At 49.2% G+C, this 20,779-nt stretch overlaps 1 protein-coding gene across 1 annotated transcript in view; it reads right to left on the bottom strand.

Moving 5' to 3' along the window:
* Window positions 1–20,779, bottom strand: part of CACNA1E (calcium voltage-gated channel subunit alpha1 E) — a 315,011-nt gene that overhangs the window by 135,895 nt on the left and 158,337 nt on the right. The window contains exons 8-10 of the mRNA XM_067535176.1: window positions 16,909–17,012; window positions 14,254–14,406; window positions 12,279–12,460 (exon numbers count right to left, since the gene is read on the bottom strand). Of these exons, the coding sequence (XP_067391277.1) occupies window positions 12,279–12,460; window positions 14,254–14,406; window positions 16,909–17,012 (439 nt within the window). The remainder of the gene's footprint in view (window positions 1–12,278; window positions 12,461–14,253; window positions 14,407–16,908; window positions 17,013–20,779) is intronic.

Raw genomic sequence — 20,779 nt, 5'->3', positions numbered from 1 at the left:
CCTCCCAGTGCCAGACTGGTTGTGACTGAGGGTTAGTCTCTTTTAATTTGCTTTAACTGCCCATTTTTGTGCTTTGTTTTAAACCTCTCTCCCTTTCTCAGCTTCTTCACAGTCAATGTTATTCAGTCAGCCCACAGCAGCGTGGCTTTGAGCTTTGTCATCAACCTGGCAGGGTTGCTTGGTGGGAAAAAAAACTTTCCAACACCTAGAAAACACTACTAGAGGAGGAAAAATCCAACACCATATTCTCTTTCTTTCTCTGCCAAGACACAGAGGGAGAGGGGCTGATGCTATGATAAGAATGCAGGGAAGTAATGACAATGAATCCTTCTATCTCTGGATATGATCTCTTTAAAGCAGCGGTTCTCAGGCAGATTTCATCCAAGCAGAAACAACAAGGCAAGAAACTGTGCTATACACGCTGCTGAAGGGCTGAGCATCACCCATCTCAACCAGTCTAGAGGAAGGGGCTGGGACTCAGCAGATCTGGATGCAAGCCTTGCTCTGCCACAGACTTCCTGTATGACCTCGGGCAGGTCACTCAGTCTTGTGGCGCCTCCGTTCACCATCTGTACAATGGGGGTAATAGCACTGCCCTGCCTCACAGGGTGTTGTGAGGATAACTACGTTAATGATTGGGAGATGCCCAGATACCATGGTAATGGGGCCAGATAAATACTTATGAGAGCCCAATCACCAAACTTCAGCATTTCAGTGGCAGCACAGTCCCATGCAGAGTTCCCCAAACTGAGATTGGGAAGTCATGCCAAAAATCTACACACACACCAACTAATGCATTGAACAGCTATACAACTTAAGTCCTGTAATGATATGTCCCTGCAAGTCCACCTTATTGTAGTCACATGAGAACCATAGTGGTTGAGCACAGCCCCAGGGCAGGTGATGGTGATTTTGGGCACTTCCATTTTTCGGTGCCCAGTTTGATATCACTAAAAGGGGCCTGATTTTCAAAGGGAAGGTGTTCAGCTCTTTGGAAAATCAGGTTCCTTTAAGGTGTCTCAAGTTGGGCATGCAAGAATTGAAGCCACCCCAAATCACTCCTCACTTTAGATAATCATGGCCTCCATACTAAACCTAAACTTGTGTGTATGTGCGTGTGTGCGCCTGGATTTACGTGGTTTCAATAGTCCACGTGCATTCAGTTTCCTGTACTGACGGCAGATTTCACGTGGATAAATTCTCTTTGTTGGCCGCCTTCGTGCCTAGCCAGGATAAGGCATCTCAGGTTCTGTTCTTGTGCTTTTCAACATGCGGATCATGGCTGACCTCATGTTGCATGTTACAACATGATGTCCTCTACGCATCCCAACACAGGCAGAAATTTCCACTCTAGCTCCCACTACCTGTTTATGCCTGGAAACATCTGGGCTGTTTCTGTTGGCCGTCCTTCCATAATTGTGCTCTTGTAAGGTTGACTCATTTGGTGTTTCGCATTTGAGCTTGTAAAGTTTGGTGGCAGAAATGTGTAGCATTTGAGTCATATTTACTTCAGACTCCAATTCCTGAAGCAACTGGATTCCCTATTTATAGGCACCCTTAAAAGAGTTTGTGCTGGAAACAGCTCCAGACCAAGTTTGGATTTCACATTTAACAAGAACATTTGCTGTTTCATGATCATTTACAGCATGGGCGGGACTTCCTGTTCCATTGCTTCCAACCCTGCTGTGTGAGAACCCTCTTTGGCCTGACCAGCCAAGGTAGCTTTGCCACAAGGTTTCCTTTTGTGCCCACATCATGAGACAATCTTTAAGGACAGGGGATTGCTCTCCTTTTTGGATGCATGAACTATGCCTCACTTTTCACTCAGCTGAAGCATCTATCTTGAAACTTGCTTTTTGTCCTTCTATTTCAAATGTCAAACATTAATCTGCGGCAGCACCTCGCTCTGGAAATGTAAGAAAACCAATCAAGAACTCGGTTTCTGCATCGTCAAGGCTTTTACTTCCAGCTGCATGTTCATGAATGCATTTTGCTTTTCTGTCTCTGTGCAGGCTGTGCTGAAAGCCACACGCTTTTGAAGCATGGTCACATTTTGTGGCTTGCATGTCACTGCAGCTCTTTTGCTGGGCATTGTGCTGCGATTGTCTCCACTTTTATTGCAAGCGAATCTGGTCTGTATCCTGTGCTTATGCCTTGACATGCATTTTTAGTTAGAGGCACGTCTACTCGTTCACTGCTTGTTAGCATTCCCATTTAGGAAGTGTGTTTCACTTGCCCTGCAAAAATCCATTGTTCTTTGCAAAATCAAGTCTATTTTTTGCAATAACCTTGTTGCAGCTTGGTTATCAGTTACTGCACACATAATTCAGTCTGTCATTAGCCTATCTGTGAATTTGAACAATTCACATGATTTAGCTTTATTAGCTCTGTAACATAACAATCAAGGGGCACACCTGGCAGCTAGTTTCTTGTAGCGACAACATGCCTTTCCCAGTGACATTCTTGCCAGAATGATGAAATTCTTGACATCCTTGAATGATTGTAGCAGTTTGCAGTGCATTTCATGCTCCTGCTGGCATTGCCGTTGGTCAGTGTTTCCCAAACTGTGTACGCTGTCAGGCCTGAGCAGGTGTGCCATGGAATTTTTTTAAAAACTACTTGAAGAGTTCTGGATTGGCTCATGAATGTTCATGAGTTCATTTGGAGTCTATATGGTGGTGTGCCTCAAAATAATTAAAGGTATCAAGGTGTGCCACGGCAGAGAAAACGTTGGGAACCACTGCTGTAGGTCTCCAATGCCTCTGCTCCTGCCCAATATAACAGTCACAGTAAAACTTTTCAGCCTTCCTGGTTTCTCTGCAACCTCAGTTGCTTCCAGGAACTCTTTAAAGTGTTGCATCCACCCCCACCCTTCTCCGCCTGGTTCCCTTCCAGACTCAAGTGGCTGTATTCACTCCAGCAGTGACAGAAAGGGGGGTTTGTCCAAGCACACGTGTTTAACTGCCTCTGTGGGACTTATGAGATTAAGCTAACTCCTGACACCCTATAAAATAAAGGTGTGATGCAGAGCAGTGCTGTATCACATTACATGGTTGTGGATTATGCCATGGCTGAGCTGTGGCTAATGTTACAATCACCAGCTCCAAAGGTTTAGGAAACTGTGATCCAGTGGCCTGAACAAAATACTGCGAGCCAAGAACTCCTGATTTCTAATCCGGGCTCCCTCTGTGGCCATCCAGTGTTGCCAATTCCTAGAAGTCTTGCAGAAGATTTGAAATTCTTCTTAAAGGCCCAGCTCCTGGAGTCATGTGATGACCGTGCATTTTAAAATCATGACATTGTTCCTTATGGAAAAACTACTGTAGGTAACTTTTAGAGATTTCTGGGATGTGTTAGTTATGATTCTCCTCTCCCTCCGAGACCTACTCAACAAACCTCATGGAGCCAGATGCTCATCCCCATACTCCTGTTCAACAGAAGGTACTTCACATCAGTCCCATTGCAGTCAGTGAGTGAGTAAAGGTACCACATACTCAGTGAGGGGCACTAAGTACAGTGTGAATAAAGGCATCACGTTCTGGCCCCTGGTAGCTAAGAGCGCGCCACAGCCTAACAGGCAAAGGAATAAAAAAAATTTTAAAGACCCAATAAATATGGTCATGGTTACAGGGCTAGCTGCACCTCTGATGCCTCTCTGGTCTTTGAGTTCACCTGTGTATCCACTCTGCTTATACAGCAGATCTGACTGCCTTCAGGGGACTCAACCAGTGGTGTATAATGAGCAGACAGTCTCTGGAAAGCCTTGTTTATATTAACAGAACGAAGAAAGCACTCAGAGAAAAGGGATTTCCAAACAATTGTCTGTCTTACCCACAGCCCTACCATCCCATCGTGATGAGGACCTAGACAAGCCTAGCTTCTAGACACCACCCCTGGCAGGCACCTGCGTCACAACCTGGTTCCCTCAAACAACTATCACCTTCTTCTTGAGAGACGGGGCCTTTTAATCCTGCCACAGTTCTTCCATCCTGTGTTCAGGTGCCTTTCCCTATCTAGTCCAAGCCAGTTTTGTTGCTTGGCTGGAGAGGAGGCAAATCATCAAAGGTAACAGGCCTGGCATTGTCCCTTACCAACGCCCAAGTGTTTGCTCAGAGGCGGCTATCTTGAGCCAATATTTTCCTTCCTGCCAATTTTTCCAGAGAGTCCCCGACTGAGTTAAACCCATACAGGCCTACAGAAAACATCCCAATAAACAGGCCCACACAAAGTATTCATCAATTATCACAGGGCAGCTCCAAATCCATCACACAGATCTACAAAACTCAACATTTTCTCCGCAAGATACGTGGCATAAAGAGAATACAAGGTGTGGCATGAGTTTGGGAGGAGTTCCTCGTCTGCATGTAGCTCACCACGCATGAGTGCTGTAGAAATACTATATTCATGAAGATAAAATGTTTATCGCACACCACGCGCCCATGCATGCTTTGCACACAGCTACTGGGATGAGGATACATTGCTTGGTCGTACATGAGCTTGCATGTGTTTATTAAAGAGCAACCAGATGGGTGAGGTGATATCTTTTATTGGAGCAACTTCTGTTGGTGAGAAAGATGAGCCTTCGAGTTACACAGAGCTCTTCCTTGGGTCCCTGAGAAGATGGTCCTCACCCACCTTGTCTCTCTAATACCTTGGAAGCAACATGGCTACAACTACACTGCATACGTGTATGAGAGAGAGGTAGGCAGACCACACTGCGTTTGCTGTGGTTTCAGTCCTGTGTCTGGGCAGGACCCTGAATAGCGCTTGGGAGGAAAGCACCCACCTTGCTGTAAGCAAAAAAAATTTGCTGCACACACAGCCCCAGCCCGCGATCATCATCCAACACGTGCAGATGCCAAAGCTTTCCACACCCGGGATGACTGCAGCTCTATGTGTATAAGGTGAACATCCCTCAGTGCTGAAGGAACAGGACCAGGACATACAAATTGGACATACACAAGTCTATGGGGCCAGATGTAATGCATCCGAGGGTGCTGAGGGAGTTGGCTGATGTGATTTCAGAGCCATTGGCTATTATCTTTGAAAGCTTGTGGCAATTGGGGGAGGTCTCTGATGATTGGAAAAAGGCAAATATAGTGCCCATCTTCAAGTAAGGGAAGAAAGAGGATCCAGGGAACTACAGACCAGTCAGCCTCACCTCAAGCCCTGGAAAAATCATGGAGCAGGTCCTCAAGGCCTTTTAAGGCACTTGGAAGAGAGGAAGGTGATCAGGAACAGTCAACATGGATTCACCAAGGGCAAGTCATGCCTGACCAACCAGATTGCCTTCTATGAAGAGGTGACTGGCTCTGTGGATGTGGGGAAAGCGGGTGAACGTGATATACTTTGACTTTAGCAAAGCTTTTCATACAGTCTCCCACAGTATTCTTATCAGCAAGTTAAAGAAGTATAGGTTGGATGAATGGACTACAAAATGGATAGAGAACTGGCTAGAGCATAGGGCTCAATGGGTAGTGATCAATGGCTCCATGTCTAGCTGGCAGCCGGTAACAAGTGGAGTACCCCAGGTTGGTCTTAAGGCCGGTTTTGTTCAACATCTTCATTAATGATCTGGAGGATGGGGTAGATTGCACCCTCAGCAAGGTTGCAGATGACACTAAGCTAGGGGGTGAGTAGTTGATACCCTGGAAGGTAGGGGTAGGATACAGAGTGATCTAGACAAATTGGAGGATTGGACCAAAAGAAATCTGATGAGGTTCAACAAAGACAAGTGCAGTGTCCTTCACTTAGTACAGAAGAATCCCATGCACAGCTACAGACTGGGGACCGACGAGCTAGGTAGCAGTTCTGCAGAAAAGGACTTGGGGGTTACAGTGGATAAGAAGCTGGATATGAGTCAGCAGTGTGCCCTGGTTGCCAAGAAGGCTAATAGCATATTGGGCTGCATTAGCAGGAACATTGCCAGCAGATCGAGGGAAGTGATTATTCCCCTCTATTTGGCATTAGTGAGGCCGCATTTGGAGTATTGTGTCCAGTTTTGGGCCCCCCATTATGAAAAGGATGTGGACAAGTTGGAGAGAGTCCAGCGGAGGGCAACAGAAATGATTAGGGGGCTGGAGCACAAGACTTATGAGGAGAGACTGAAGGAACTAGGCTTGTTTAGTCTGCAGAAGAGAAGAATTAGGGGGGATTTGAAAGCAGCCTTTAACTACCTCAACGGGAGTTCCAGGGAGGATGGAACTAGGCTGTTCTCAATGGTAGTAGGTGACAGAACAAGGAGCAATGGTCTCAAGTTACAGTGGGGGAGGTCTAGGTTGGATGTTAGGATAAAGTTTTTCACTAGGAGGGTGGTGAAGCACTGGAATGGGTTATCTAGGGAGGTGCTGGAATCTCCATCTTTAGAGGTTTTTAAGCTGTGACTTGACAAAGCCCTGGCTGGGATGATTTAGCTGAGGTTAGTCCTGCTTTGACCAGGGGGTTGGACTAGATGACCTCCTAAGGTCCCTTCCAACTCTAATAGTCTATGATTCTAAGCAGAAGCCCTCCAAACAGGTGTGGACACACGCTTACACATCCACAAGACCGAACACCTTTGGCTTCTGCCGGCCCCTTTTCTGAAGCCCTTAACCACAACCTGCCTCTTTGTTCATGCTAACCACCCACCTCCTTCCCCTGAGCTGTGTTAAAGCTTATTTGGTCAAAGAGGATAGTCAGAAGCCAAATGCAATAAATAAGTGTCGTCTAAGAGCGAGGCACGCGCTCTGTCTCGCACACAGACTAAACACCGGTAATTATTCTCTGCAGTAACCTTCCCCAGGCATTGAGGGCTGGTATTTACAGCTGCACAGGCAGTAGAAGCTGACAAGCGAGGGCTTTGTCTCTGTCAGAAGGGGCTGGTGCCAACCAGCGCGTGTGGCTGAGAGCAGGTAGGCAGCCACATTCCCTCCCAGCAGGGGGAGCGGAGCCGCCACGCCCGCCCTCTGGCACCGCCGGGCACTCCATCTCCTAGGAGGGTGATCTCTCCCACCACCTGCTTCGCCCGTGGGCGTTTGCTGGTGCTTTCATCTGAGTCACGTGACGCAGGTCCCACGGGAGTTGCGTCATCCCCACAGAATGCAATTATCCAACTTCAGTGCGTGTGTGATTAAAGAAGGGAGAGAGGAGGGAGCAGAGAACAAGGCAAGGGAAGGGGTGGGCCGGGAGGGATGGGGAACATGGAGAGGCGTCAGTTAGCTATTTGCCAGCTCTGCCCATGTCAGGCAGGCGCATGCTGTCAGGAGCCTGAACTCTGCGTAGCCACGTGGGCACCTCTCCCGCTCTGCGAATGCTTTGACAGGGGCTGCACAGACAAACAGGCTGTGCTGCAAGGTGCTGGCGAAGCACCTGTCCCTCTGGGAGCCAAAGTACATGCCAGGGGCAGCGTCTCACCTGTCAGTAGCGGTGCCTGGTGTTTGAATCATTGCGCAGGAGATGAACAGTCCCCTGGAGAATGGATCAAAGGCCAGATCTCCTTGCACTGGGGAAAAAGGCTTTGGGTAGACATACACGTGTTAGCATGCTAAAACCAGCACGGTGGCCGTAATGACACGGGGAGTGGCTCAAGCTATCTGCTGAATACAATGCCACCCAAGATCCTAGGCAGGTACTTGGACAGCTACCCCAAGCCACCACCCCACGCCACTGCAGCCACAGTGCTATTTTCAACACACTAGCTCCATCAAAGCTAGTACGTGTATGTTTACCTGCGCTCATAATGACACCTCCCAGCTGCAGGCAGATGTGCCCACTGCTGCAGTGCATGATGGGAAGACTGCCTCCTGGGAAGCCCTACAGAGCTCAGGTCCTGAATATGCAGCTCTTCGCTTACCCCTCTGCTGATTGAAGCCCAGTGCCCTAACGAGAGATAGCCATAACACATGCACAGAGGTGTAAATGCAAGTCCGAGTCCCAGGAAATACTGGAATTCACCCCACACATGGTCAGATCATCACATTCACATTCTCATCAGAATGTAAATTATATGAACACTGACCCCTTGAATTAAAGATGTGAAATCGCCCAGCAGTGGAACTTTTGTGACCCCCCCGACCCCACCTCTCGAATCTATCGGAGCTGCACAGCCTTCAGTAATAAGAACTGGCCCCTAAACTCAGCCCAAATCTGCACCTGAACTAAACCTTTCCTGAGCACAGATGGGCTTGAGCCACAATGTTTGGATCGATATTTGGGCTTTCACAAAGGCCAGGTTTATTTAGATCCAGGATTTTGGTTTGGATCCTTTGTTTCTGAGATTGGCGAATGTTCCATGGCTTCTTGGTGGTGGTGATGAGTGGGGAATTCCTTTTCTGCATTTCCACAGTTCCTGGGTGTGGCGGCTCCAGAATGACCAAAACAGTACAGGACAGGCTGTTCCCATGGGATTTCCGGTCTGACGGGAATCATGGGGCTACATCGCCAAATTGATTTCTAGCCTGAGGAGGACAGGGAAAACAGGGCAACATTCTGAGGCTGATCTGAGCCAAATCACCAAGCCGTTTGAGGCTCAGTCATGACTTTTTAAACTGTAGCTCGGTAACCAGCTGTGCTTGTATGTTATAATACAAAGCCTGCAAGGATAGTAGTCCAACTGCTCTTTGGAGAACTCTTAGTACAATGCCTGATTGTGACCATCTCCATTGGCCGCTGCTGTGTTTCTTTGCTTCTGCATGTTGCACGTGTGTGTGTGAGGAGATTTTGGATGCTTGTGAAGAGAGCTATATGACAGAATACATTATTAGAGAGGGGCTCAAGCCATGGAGCTCAGCTCTCGATCCAAACTTCCCCCATGTCTGGGATCTCCATGTCATGGGCTTTGGGTCTGGCTCATTGCCATCAGTAAGAGCAGCTTTGCAAGCAAGATAATAGAAGCATGCAAGAGCCACTAGCAACAGGGAATGGGGCAGATTCACCATTGCTCCAAGAGCAGGTGTGAATGCAGGAAAAGCTTTCTAAGTTGCATCACAGCAAGTGAGCACCAAGCCATTAGTGTCATTGGGAACAGAACGGCAGAGGTGATGGTGCACTGTGATGGAAATAGGCAGGGGCATCATTCCCACCCCTGAGCTACAGTGACAAGGAGGACCTAAAATGAGGTGTCAATGGTTAGCCTTCTAGATGGAGCTATAGAGGCCTTCAGCCGGGTGGGGGGGGGGGGGAGTAGCTAAAGAAAGAAAGGAGCAGCAAGGGGTGGGGAAAGTAGCTAAACTCCTCCCTCCTTCCCTCCTCACTGAAGTGCAAGTGGTGTTGCACTAAGAAGTGCCATCTGCTGAACACAGCCTTGAAGGTATCCATCAAGCAGAAGTAGCTGTCCCTTTAGCTCACTTGGCAGAGCAGTAGGCTGCTAACTACAAGGGTCCCAGTGCCATCTGTACCCAGGGAGCCTCTTCTGTTCTGCCCTCGGACTTCCAGAAGTAGTCATTTCAGAAGCATTCAAGCACGTGAGCACTAAAGCTAGGCAAAAGTATAATTTGGGGTGCACTGAAACAATGCGTGAACGCAGAGAACAGGTTGGGCCAAACAAAAAGCAGAAATTGTTTTTTTGGGAGTATCGAAACATTGCATTTAGACCATTGGCAAACAAGGCGTCTCCGCATTTCACTTTGAAACGGTGTTTTGTTTGCAAATTTAGCTTCATATAAACAAAACAAAAAAGGTGGGGGGGGACACCCAAAAAATGACCCCAAACAAAACAAAAAGCCCAAAGAAAAATGTTTCAGGCTGAACAAAATGTTTCATTGCAGCGAGGAAAAAAACGTTCAGTTTTGGTTTGAACCAAACCGAAAGGTTTTTCAGTTCAGCCCCCAAAACTCCCTCAGCTCTGGTGGGCACCATTAGCAGCGTGACTCCAATGGTTCAGGGAGGAAAGCCCGACATCCATTAGCTAAGCAAACCCTATGCTGGGCTGAGATAGAGAAATTTAGCTATCACAAGGGCACCACATCAACTGCTAGTGAGGCGAGCTGAAGTAATGGTTCCTGTTTTAGGTGCCATGTGACGAGGATTAGTAAAGAAAATTGGACACAGTTCGGAAGCAGATGAACAGCCTATGGCGTGATGTGCATGGCAACGTGGAGACGTTAGGAGAGCCAGGTTTGCTGCACTCAGGAGGAAAGAGGAGCTCAAGAGGGGAGGTCTTGAAGGGGTGTACGCTCCTGAGGGCTTCTAGAGAAACAAAAGGAGTCCAGGAAAAGGAGAGCACCAGGAGAAGAGAAGGATGGACGAGGCAGGAGAGGCCTGACTTACACAGAGGATAAGTTATTAATGTCAGAAACAGGCTGCCAACAGCATCAAGAGGAGCTGCAAATGTTCATGCACTGAAAAGAAGAGCTAGGCACTGAACAGAAAACAAGGTTGCAGAGTACAAAGGCTAGTGAGGCAGGCAGGTGGACGGAGATTGTCTGCAATCCCAAAACATTCCCAGTCCCAATATTCCTAAATGAACAACAGGCTAAGAGGCAGAGAGGTACATTCCCTACCAAGCTCAAGCAGTGTGTAGGAGGAATATGTATATCTTATCTGTACATTAGCTCACCCTCCCATGTGTTAGAGCATCAGAGAGAGAGAAAGACACACACACACACAAGAGAGACTAAGATCCAGCATTCACCTTGATCTTCCCAGGCCATTGCAGGACATCTTGTGGGATACGGGCTAAATAATTCTAGGAGGCAGCTCCTATATAAATACTTCAAAGGAACAGGAAAAAAACCCACAAGGTTTTCTGTGGGAGAAAATCTCATTCAACCTAATAGTTGGTTCCACGTGGGCATCCATCATCACCGTTAAGCCTGTAATCCCATTTATACCGTGAGACAGCACTGGTATCCAATAAATTTTCCATCTTAAATCCCAGGAAGGTCGATTCTGCCACTCCTTTCCAGGGCAGAGAATTCCAGACACTGAAGATCTTAGAAAGAGAACAAAGCCCCTTTGCGGATTTAACCTACTATCTGTTTGTTTTCTATCTGTGCTTTAGTTTTAGCGGGTCCTCCGCAATTCCCCCACACTCTCAGCTCCCTCCCAGAAAAGCCCTGTGTCTTATATCTATGGACTAGGACCCTTCTAAAGTCTGGATAGGCTGCACCTTGTCTCTTGCTACTGGAGGGTTAGGTTAACTACTCTGCTGACAAAATACACATTCAAATTATGAGTATCTCTGCACAGCATCCATGCAGCACAGTTTGCATGGCATGCTGCTCTCCAGTCAGTGGGGTTTCCTATTCTCAGATCTCCCTGTGATACATGCCTTGCTACAAACTTCTGCACGAGCCAGACAAAATGGGACAAAAACATCCTGGTGTAACACTGCTGACATCAGTAGAAATTACACTAGGGATGAATCTGGTCCAGTTGTTTCTAGTCCATACCCTAAAACCCACATACACAGGTAAAACTCCTGGGACAGGTCACACTCTTTATCACCGTCTCCTATCCCGTTCCCTGCTCCATCTTACCCCCACAATACACAGAGGTCGCAACACCACCTGAGACGCTGTCAGTATCTGACACATGACAGTACAGCTCCTTTACAAACAACAAACAGCCTCATCAGAGCATCAAGAAACCTAAATGTGTAAGGCACAAAATCCCCATGTCACCATCGCACGACCCTCTCCCCCGCTCTCGAGCAAAGAAGAATGCCTAATGCATTTATCGCTCCACTGCATGTGCTATTGAATTCCAGCCCCTTCCGAGCTGTTGTGGGACTGCCACTGCAATCTTCAGTGAAGTTTTGCATACGCAGTAACTGCATGTCTGTTTGTCCATTAGGACTGGGAATAAATGATGCCATGAAACATGTGCATGATGTCTTGGTTGCAGGCAGACAGGAGCGTGTAAGGAAATGGTGTGTAGGGCCGCTGAATCTGATCCTGCCCACTTTTTCAAAAGCCCCAGGTGTTAACTGAAGGCTCCTTAGAGCCAGTGCAGGAGACAGGTCTTTGCCAGTTAACCAGCTCTTTGCAACAGGTCACAAATCCAACCCACTGATAGGTGGAAAGTGGCAGATGCCTCTCCAATTAATTAGCTTTTCCTCCTTTCAAAGATGCCCAGATGTGCACTGGATATCAGAACTGAGCGCAGCCTGTGCTCACCCATAATTGTACATCCCCCCCATTAAGGAGCAGCCACGTTTCCATCATCAGTCCAACCAGGAGATCCTGGAACAAAGGGAGCTCTACAACCTGGAAGCTTTGTTCCGGAAACACCCCCCACCTCTGCTTCCCCCTCCCGTGGTGCTCCCATGAGCCCCAGTGCACCACTGCAGCCTCACTTACATTGTACAGCACTGTGGTCCACCCTTCCATGGTAATGCACTGGAAGACGGTCAGCACAGCAAAAAGGATGTTGTCAAACTGAGTGATACCATCATTGGGACCGATCCACTCCTTGCACTCGTAACCCGAGGGGCATCCCTGCACCCCGCACGGATGAGGGGGGTCCAGTTCTTCTAGTTCACCTGCAGTCACACAAAAGCAACACCCAGAGGGCACAGAGCTCAGGGAGGGGCTGAGGAGACACAGAGAAGCAGACAGAGCTCAGCCCAGCGGAAGGCAAGGTGGGACGAGCACCCAGCTGCGTTATAAAAACCCTCACATTTGGGGGGTCCTTGGGTTCACTGGAATTTTCATGGAATCCTGACCTGCAGTGCCCTGATTTTCCAGGCCACCCCTGATTTGCTCCCTACCCTTTCTGACCCCTTTCCCTCTGCTAGTACATCTCAGGCTTCACCTGAAGCACTCCTTGCTAATGCAGTTCCAGAGCTCACGCGCCTCTTTCAATGCACCTCACTCCTGACCTGAAACCACTCTGGGCCTTCTGGGCTTGGCCCCGTCTGAGCAGGGATGGCCAGTTGTGCTGAAGTATGTCAGCATGTTTCTTCCCGTTCCCACCAACCTTGGACTGTGAACTCCTTGGGGGAGGGACCTCTCCCTCCTTGCCTGTCTAGTACACAGTGGGCACAAATAAATAAATAATTAATAATAATAAATAATCATCATCATCATCTCAAGAGGTGGGTTTTCATCTCTGTATTGAAGTTTTGCCAATCCTAATGATTTCATGGTGAGTCTCACGATGCTCGGTGTTTTCCCTAAAGCCCCAGTTCCTGCAATCCTGCGATTAGGAGAATCTCAGCATTTTTTTTTTAAAGCAAGTTTCTAGCACTTATCATTGCGGAGAAAAGCTTGAAAATGTGACTCAAGTGCACACACACACGAGTCAAAAACCCAAAAGCAAGAAGAACCCACATTGTATTATCATCATTATTTTAAATCCCATGATTTTTATGCCAATCTCATGATTTTGAGTCGTTAGTCATGATTTTTGAACACTTATGGCTGCCCATGCTAAGTCTGAGGAATGGGAACCTCTCTTTTTAAATGAGATCAGCTGGTATTGGATGTCAAGACAATACAAGACAAATATTGGGGGTGGTTCTGATTGATAAAAAATACTCATAACATCAGTCACTGAGCCTCACAGCACGTGTGTGCCTGTTATGGTCCGTGGGCCCTTTAAGAGCTGGCATTCTGGGAAACATAGCTCTCTAGGAAGGACTGAGAGTCCAGAGGTCACATGACCAGAGAATCTGCCTTTGGGAACCATATAAGGGATAGCCTGAGCTCAGCAGGATGGGGAAAGATGAGGGCTGAACCTGGAAGGATTCTTGAGAGTGGTTTGAGTTGCTTAGTTCTTAGCTGGATTTTACTTTGTTAATTATGGCCAGCCCTAAGGAAATGGACTAGAAGTGACTTATAATTGTCACCCTCCCTGGCTGATAGTAGGCTTGTGGGAGAGGCAGACAGAGTGTGGCGTTCAGTAAAAAAAGAGAGGAAATGGCTGAACCCTGAGCTCTGGCCGGAATATAGCAGTGAAGAGAGGGAGCGAAGCCTGCCTCAGATTCTAATGGGCACTGTGGGGAAATGGAATTTGTCCCTACCATGTACTGGGGACCAGCAGCTCAGTCTTTCCTTGGCCATTGTCATCATGCAGTGACAGTGTGTTACAATCTGAAGTGTCAATGTCACCGTGTGACCCTCATCCCACTGCATGGCTTAACACCTTGCTGCAGCCCGAACCAGACAAAGCTAGAGTTCAGCGTGACAAGGCCCCAAGGTGGCTCATGCAGTCAGCCACTCTATCTGAGTTCAGAAGGGCCCTTTTCTCCTCATCTCATGTTGCTCACAACAGCTTGCCATGCACTGCAAACAGAGCAGGGCAGTACAGGGGGAGCGGCGGCAGCCTGCCTACCTGAATTATTCGTGTAGCAAGCTCGGTGCAATTTCCCGCTGTAGAACTCCAGGCCAATGATGGCAAACATCAGAATAGCGAAAAAGAGCAGGAGGCCTATCTGGAGAAGAGGCACCATGGCCTTCATGATGGACTTCAGCACGATCTGTAAGCCTGGGGAAGAGGAGAGAAGACACAGCTCACCGACCATCCCACCACCGCACCCCGAGAACGGAAGAGAGGACATCTCTCTCTCTCCCTATGGGAGGGGCTCTTGGTAAGAGGACTGTGAGCCACAGAAATGAAGACGGATCAATGCCCTGTCAAACACGACCAGTCAAAGCACAGAGTGAAGAAACCTTTGCCAAACAGCCACGCCCACAACCACCCAGAATCAACTTCTGGTTTTTTGGGCAAATTTCTTCTCTCCACTGCAGCTCTCTCTGTGCATATTCTGCCCAGGGAAGTTTCAAGGTCTACAGACTTCCACTCACAGAGCAAGGGTAGAATGGCAATAGAGAGCTGCACTGAGATCAGGAAGGAAAAATTTGCCCTTAGAGAAGAAGCATGAGCTAGTGGATAGGGCAATGAATTCAGGATGGGTTCTATTCTTGGCAGTACCATGGGCCTGCTGTGTGACCATAGTAAGTCATTTCACCTCTCTTTGCCTCAGTTTCCCCTCCACCCTGTGTTTGTGTGGTTTACTTAGACTGAAAGCTCTTCAGGGCAGGGGCCGTCTCTTACTTTTTATTGTGTAGCTCTGATTTAAGTTGGGGCCTCTAGATGCTACCATATTAAAACATCCTCTACTCATTAGGACTTGCCTCCTGAGTGGAAATTGCAAGGTTAACATGTAGGACCACATTTCAAAGCAATAGATGAAAAATTGCCCTGTATCCAAAGCATACATGCATGCAACTGTTTGTGAAAGAAAATCAGGAAATTGCATGGACAGCCGCCTGTGTCCATGCACAGGTATCTAGTTTGTGCATCCAAATGTACATGTTTGTGCACACACAACAGGTAAGTGTACCTCCTGCGTGGCTCCCATGTTGCGTGTGGCCTTTGACTGCTTCTCTCTAAACATCCCACCTGTGTATTCACTTTGGATAACAATGGGGGAAGCCATCCCAGGAGCACAAAGAGTTTTTCCAAGTACCTTGCGAAAGGGGAGGTTTTTAAGAATTTTTCCCATCTGACTTTGACGGGGCAAGAGAAACAATGACGGCAGTGCCAGGAGCCAGTCATGATGTGGGCCAAATGCAACAGTGTGTGTTCTCCACACTCAGCTCTGTCACAGCACCTCGCTCCTGACCTATTCTCCCAACTTGGGGCTCTCCTGAGCAGCGTCTGTGAGCACTGGTTTGCTGTCAAATTAATTTTTTAAAGAGTGGATTTTGTCCTGGTGAAGAGTGCCAGGATGAGTACAAAGGGTACAGAGGACAGCAGCACAGCCAATCTTGCCCTGCCACCACCCTGGAGGGTGAGATGAGGGGTTCAGCCTCCATGATGATTCGGCTCATGGCCTCTCTCTTGAGACCAGCCAACAAGAGAACCACTCATGGTGAGGGCGGATTCTGTGACATGGCCATCTGTGCACTAGAAGCTGGACCGGACCACAGGCTCATCTTACACAGACCACTGACCAGCTCTCAGATGGAAATTGCCTTATGATTCAGGGTGACCTAGATGTGGACAGCATCACATCCCATGACAAATTCCTGTGACCCTAAACCAAGTCACAGCCAATCCCATTGAGGACATTCTGCTTGTGACTAAATTCCTTGCTTTCCTCAGGTCTCGCTTCAGAAAGGAGAGTCTCATGCACTTACTCACTGGTCCACTCTGCCCTAGCCCCCCGATTTATTAACACTGCGAGCTGTACTTTCAGGGCCCAGGAGGGGGATGGATCAGGAACACCAACAGACTGATTCCTTTACTTATCCCTCTGTGTAAACGGAGGCAAAAAGGAAATCCCCCCCAGATACACCACAGCTCTGGAGGAATCCACCCACTGCCTTCTGGGATGGGAGTGGAATTAGAATCTCTGGACTTTGTGAATCCTGGGATTCCCAATTGTGCTCCACAAAGAGCATTCAGCCTTGTTCTAGACCAGGGCCACCTGGGGTAGAGAGGTCAGGGGGGCAAAAGGGGCACTTTGCCCCAGGCTCCCCATTTGAGAGGGTCACCAAACCACATGGCACTGCGAACTGGTGTGTGGGGTGATGACACTACTCGGGTTTGGCCCAGTGACCCTTCTTTAGCCTGGCAGCTCCTCTGTCATGACAGTGGGGCAGAAGGGCCAAACCTGCGTGCTGCTGTGACCCCAGCGTGCCAGGCTGCAATGCCCAGCACAGGAAGACAGGTCCATCGCCACAGGATAGGAGCCGAGCCCTGCTGCAGGGTGACAGCAAGGCGTGCTCTTTCTAACACCCCCACTATCTCTCCGCCAGCCTCCCCTCAGTGGTAATTTTTCATAAAGGAGGTGGATTTAGTTTCAGATTTTGCCCCAGGCCCCCCAAACACCTCTGTTGGCCCTGATCTAGATGCAAGGGGCCCCAAATCTTTGCACCCTGATCTCCCCCTCTGTCTCTAGTGGTGGCATGAGTGCTTTCCCAGGCCCAATGGACACACATAGCTCATATGCTCAGCACAAGAGCAGGAGATGAAACTTACTGGGGATGCCCGAGACAAGCTTCAGAGGCCTGAGCACACGTACTGCCCTCAGGGTCCGCAGGTCCACGTGGGTGTTGAAGTGAGTTCCAGCCGTGGCAAGGATGCTGCAGCCAGACAACGAGAAAGCAGAGTTATTAGCCAGACAGACTTGGCAGTGCGAACATGCCTGTGAGAGGGAGGCGGCACGACAGGGCCGTCACAGACGAGGCACCTGACCGCCTGAATTGGTGCACCTTACTCTCCAGTGAATCTGCAGCGATTGTGGGGTCTGAATGTAACAGCGATAGCAGAGCAATAAAGCTAATAATTAAAACAAACACACTGCTGCCAGGATCCACGGTCCTGACCGGAGTGCAGCGCAACCCACCCTGCATCGCACTAGGACGAGGAGTCACACTCTCTGCATTCAGCTCAGGCCCTCAGGGTTGGCCAGTCGGCATCAGGTGCAGCTCAGGAAGGGGATGGGGATGTTAAACCAACTTAGTGTCTCCCTGGTCCTGGAGCTGCTGAACATCAGTTGGCTCCCAAGGCACAACTCAGAGCAGCCTCAAGGCTGTCTTAAGATTCCACCACCCCAAAGCCATTCAGACAGACAAGAGATCATCCAGACATAGCATTTCCCTGGCCATACCCCCTAAATCAAGAACCAGGAGGGGTGGCCCAGAAACTGCTGGGCCAGCATGATATCTCAAAAGGACCCCACAGGGAGCTAGTTAAGTCCATTTTTCACTGGCAGACCAGCCCCAGGTGGCTGCTGGAGCAAGGATCAGGTCCTCGGACAGTGCCAGGAGTCACACACAGTCTCTGAGTGCAGTGGGACTCAACTAGTTGCACATGAGCATGCAACATGGGCCTGACTCACTGCTGCTTTTCAGCTCGTGCAGCCATTTAGATCTATGCAAAGTGAGCACAAAATGCTTCCGGATCAGACAAGGAGTGTTTTTTACACCCGCTTTTGCACAGGGGCAAGTGATTATGCTGCGTGGCAATGGAGAGCCAGGCCAACGATTCATGTCCAGCTGCTCTAACCATTAGCAGCTCTATGTAATTATGCTCGGAGTTTTTAGATTGCCTGAATGGCACTCTTCAGATCTGTTATTTGTCTTCCTGGGATCAATTTAATCTCTCTCCAGGGCACTATCAGTCTGGTGCAGACAGCGCTCAGAAGATCAGAGTCTTTGCCGGGGAGCTACTGACACGTCTCAGGATTAATGCCCCATAAGCTCGAGGCACCATGGTCCTTTAACCCGTCAGTGCCACAGAACTGCAGGACAATGATGGAGATCAGCCATGAGAATTAAAATGTCATCAGCAACCAGGGTGGGCAGGGGAAACAATACCTGTGATGGGTTCCTTCTGCAGGCAAGTTATATACCCACATGGCATTAACCACAGACAGCACGCTCTGCATGGGTGTGACTGGCACTGCCAGGCTGGACTGTGGGGACTGTGTGTCACAATGCAAGGCTGAGGGCCAGGCTGAGATCAGACTTTCACCAGTAGGCAAGAGAAGGTGGTGGGGACTCCCCCTTGAGCGACCCACCCCAGGGTCAAGCACAACAGCAATGCCGGTGAGCAAGGCCCTGAATCCTGCTCGCTGATGGCAGGAGGGGCTGAGCTGGGGTCAAGACAGACCCAGAGCTCCAGAGAAAACGCCAGCACGCTGCCCTAACGGTGTTTTCGACAGAGGCAGGCAGGGATGGAGAGGGAGGAGGGGGAGGGAGCGACCTCAGCACTGTTTGCAGCAATCCAAAAACCAAGGAAAATTGGGTCATTGTTCCACTAATTCATCTAATTACGGGCCTGAGTAGCTCCATGCTAGGTCTCTTGTGTGCTGCGCAATTAGCAATCTTCTCTCCTCCCCCTCCCCCCTGTGTACAGTAGGTACAAACCTAGCCCCTTCAGAAACAAGAGTTCTGTTTCCTAGGATACAGACAGTAGAAATTATCTGTCATCGACAAAATAGCTCATTGCATCTGATTTGTCCCCCCCTTTCTGTTTATCACGATGGATTTGAAAGGGACGAAATGACGGGCACCAGGAGAAAAACCTAAACCTGGTGACTGCTTAATCTGGGAGGTGTTGCAGCTATGGTTCTGTTCCCATGCCATCTAAACCCAGTGCCCCACCCAGGATCGCTGTGAGTAAGATACATAGGCTCCTACCATCCATGTGGCTGAACAAACCATCCCCTTGCACCCCACAACCAGAAATCAGCTTCCGCTGCTTAGGCAGGGGCCAGACATGCTGCATATGGCCCCAGGCTAGAGACAGCGACATTCTCCCCTTCCCAACCTGGGCATGAGTGCACTTCTGCCGCGCCACTAGTCCTCTTCCCCTCCAAACATACCCCAGGGGGAATCCTAATGAGAAACCAGCTGGCCATGAAAGGGGGAAGATCTGGTGGAACTCAGGGAATCCTAGGGAGGGGTCATGGGAGAGAAAGGGGAGGAGAGGACATGGGGTAGTGAAAGGGGGGACATGACACCAGGGCTGTGACAGGAGGGAGGAGAGGCAGGAAGCCCAGGGAGCAGAGGGGGAAGGGGGGAATCAGGTACCAGACCTTGCCACAGGACAGGAATGTAGAAGGGGCAAAAGGGAGAGGAAGGAGAGAACAGAAAAATGGGCAGCAAGAGAGATGAAGGGAAAATATAGTGGGGAGCAGGTGGGAACTAGGAGTGAAGGAGAGAGCAAAGGGCTCGACTTGAGACTACAGCTCAAGGGGCCACTAAGAAACTTCACCTCCCGTGTTAGACTTGCCCCTCCCTGCTGCCCTCACCAAGGAAACCTTTGCCCTCTACTACTTCCTGCAGCCATTCCCAGACTTCTCCACTAGTGCCTCCAGCCATCAACACCATGCCTGACCAACACGGCCTTTAGTCTGCTCCCAGAGCTCTCTACGATGCTCTGCACGATGGTCCCCCTTCAGCCAATATCAGCATGCCCCACTGGCCCAGCCCCTTCTGCCTGACTTCCCCACCATGCCTCACTCATGGAGTCTCTCACAATGCCTCCCTCACACGCCTCCACCCCGCTCTAGAGACCCCAGAACAAAGGCGTACACTGGCCATTTTCGAAAACCCAAAGAGGGTCTTAATGTTATACTTTCCAGAAAACCTTGATAACAAACAAACGAGAGAGAGAGACTGGAAAACATCCGGTCTAGACTGCTCAGAGAAGGAAGCTGGACCAAAGCCAGGGAGGTGGCAAATATCCAGGCAGCTTCTGATGAGGATTTCATGTGTGTGTTTAATGGGCTTTGCTTTCCAACCTCCTACAGTCAGAGCTGTGACATGCTGCATTTTGCAGAGGCCTGGATCCAGCAGAGACGTGGCCAGCTGTTGCATGCTGGGTGGTTATGGGCTCCCCTCTTCCCCTGGAGGAGTTTGAGCACTTGCACTGAGCGTCCTTGCTTTAAAGCCCAGAGAGCTAAGAGGATTGGGACCTGCCTAGTTAGAAGAACATCTCTCCTCTGATGCAACATTCCTACAGAAAGAGAAGGAATTTCTAAGAGGCCATTTTCCTGGAGAGGTCCTCACCACGTGCACACACTTACCTCCTTGATCCACAACAGCTCTGATCTGTTGGCATGCTGGCAGGATGGGACAAGAGCTGAGGTCGGATACAGTTTGGGTTTCCTTTCATCTCTACTTGGCTGTTTTCCAGTTTGCCGGTGATGCAGGCTGCTGGCTTTTGCCCGTTTTGCCACAGGGCTTTTAGGCCCAATTCAGCAAGGCACCTACAAATGTACCTTATTTTAAGCCAGTAGTCCCACTGACTGCAATTAGGCACATGTGTACGTACCTTGCTGAATGAGGGCCTTAATTAAGTCAAGAGTGCCCAGAAGCCCCAGATAGTTGCTTTGTTAAAC

The sequence above is a fragment of the Emydura macquarii genome, unplaced genomic scaffold (assembly GCF_026122565.2).
Source record: "Emydura macquarii macquarii isolate MOO-44397 ecotype Brisbane River unplaced genomic scaffold, CSIRO-AGI_Emac_v2 contig_3477, whole genome shotgun sequence".
NCBI classification, from domain to species: domain Eukaryota; kingdom Metazoa; phylum Chordata; order Testudines; family Chelidae; genus Emydura; species Emydura macquarii.
Note: the sequence above shows the minus strand (reverse complement) of the source record. Positions and strands in the feature narration are given on the sequence as shown.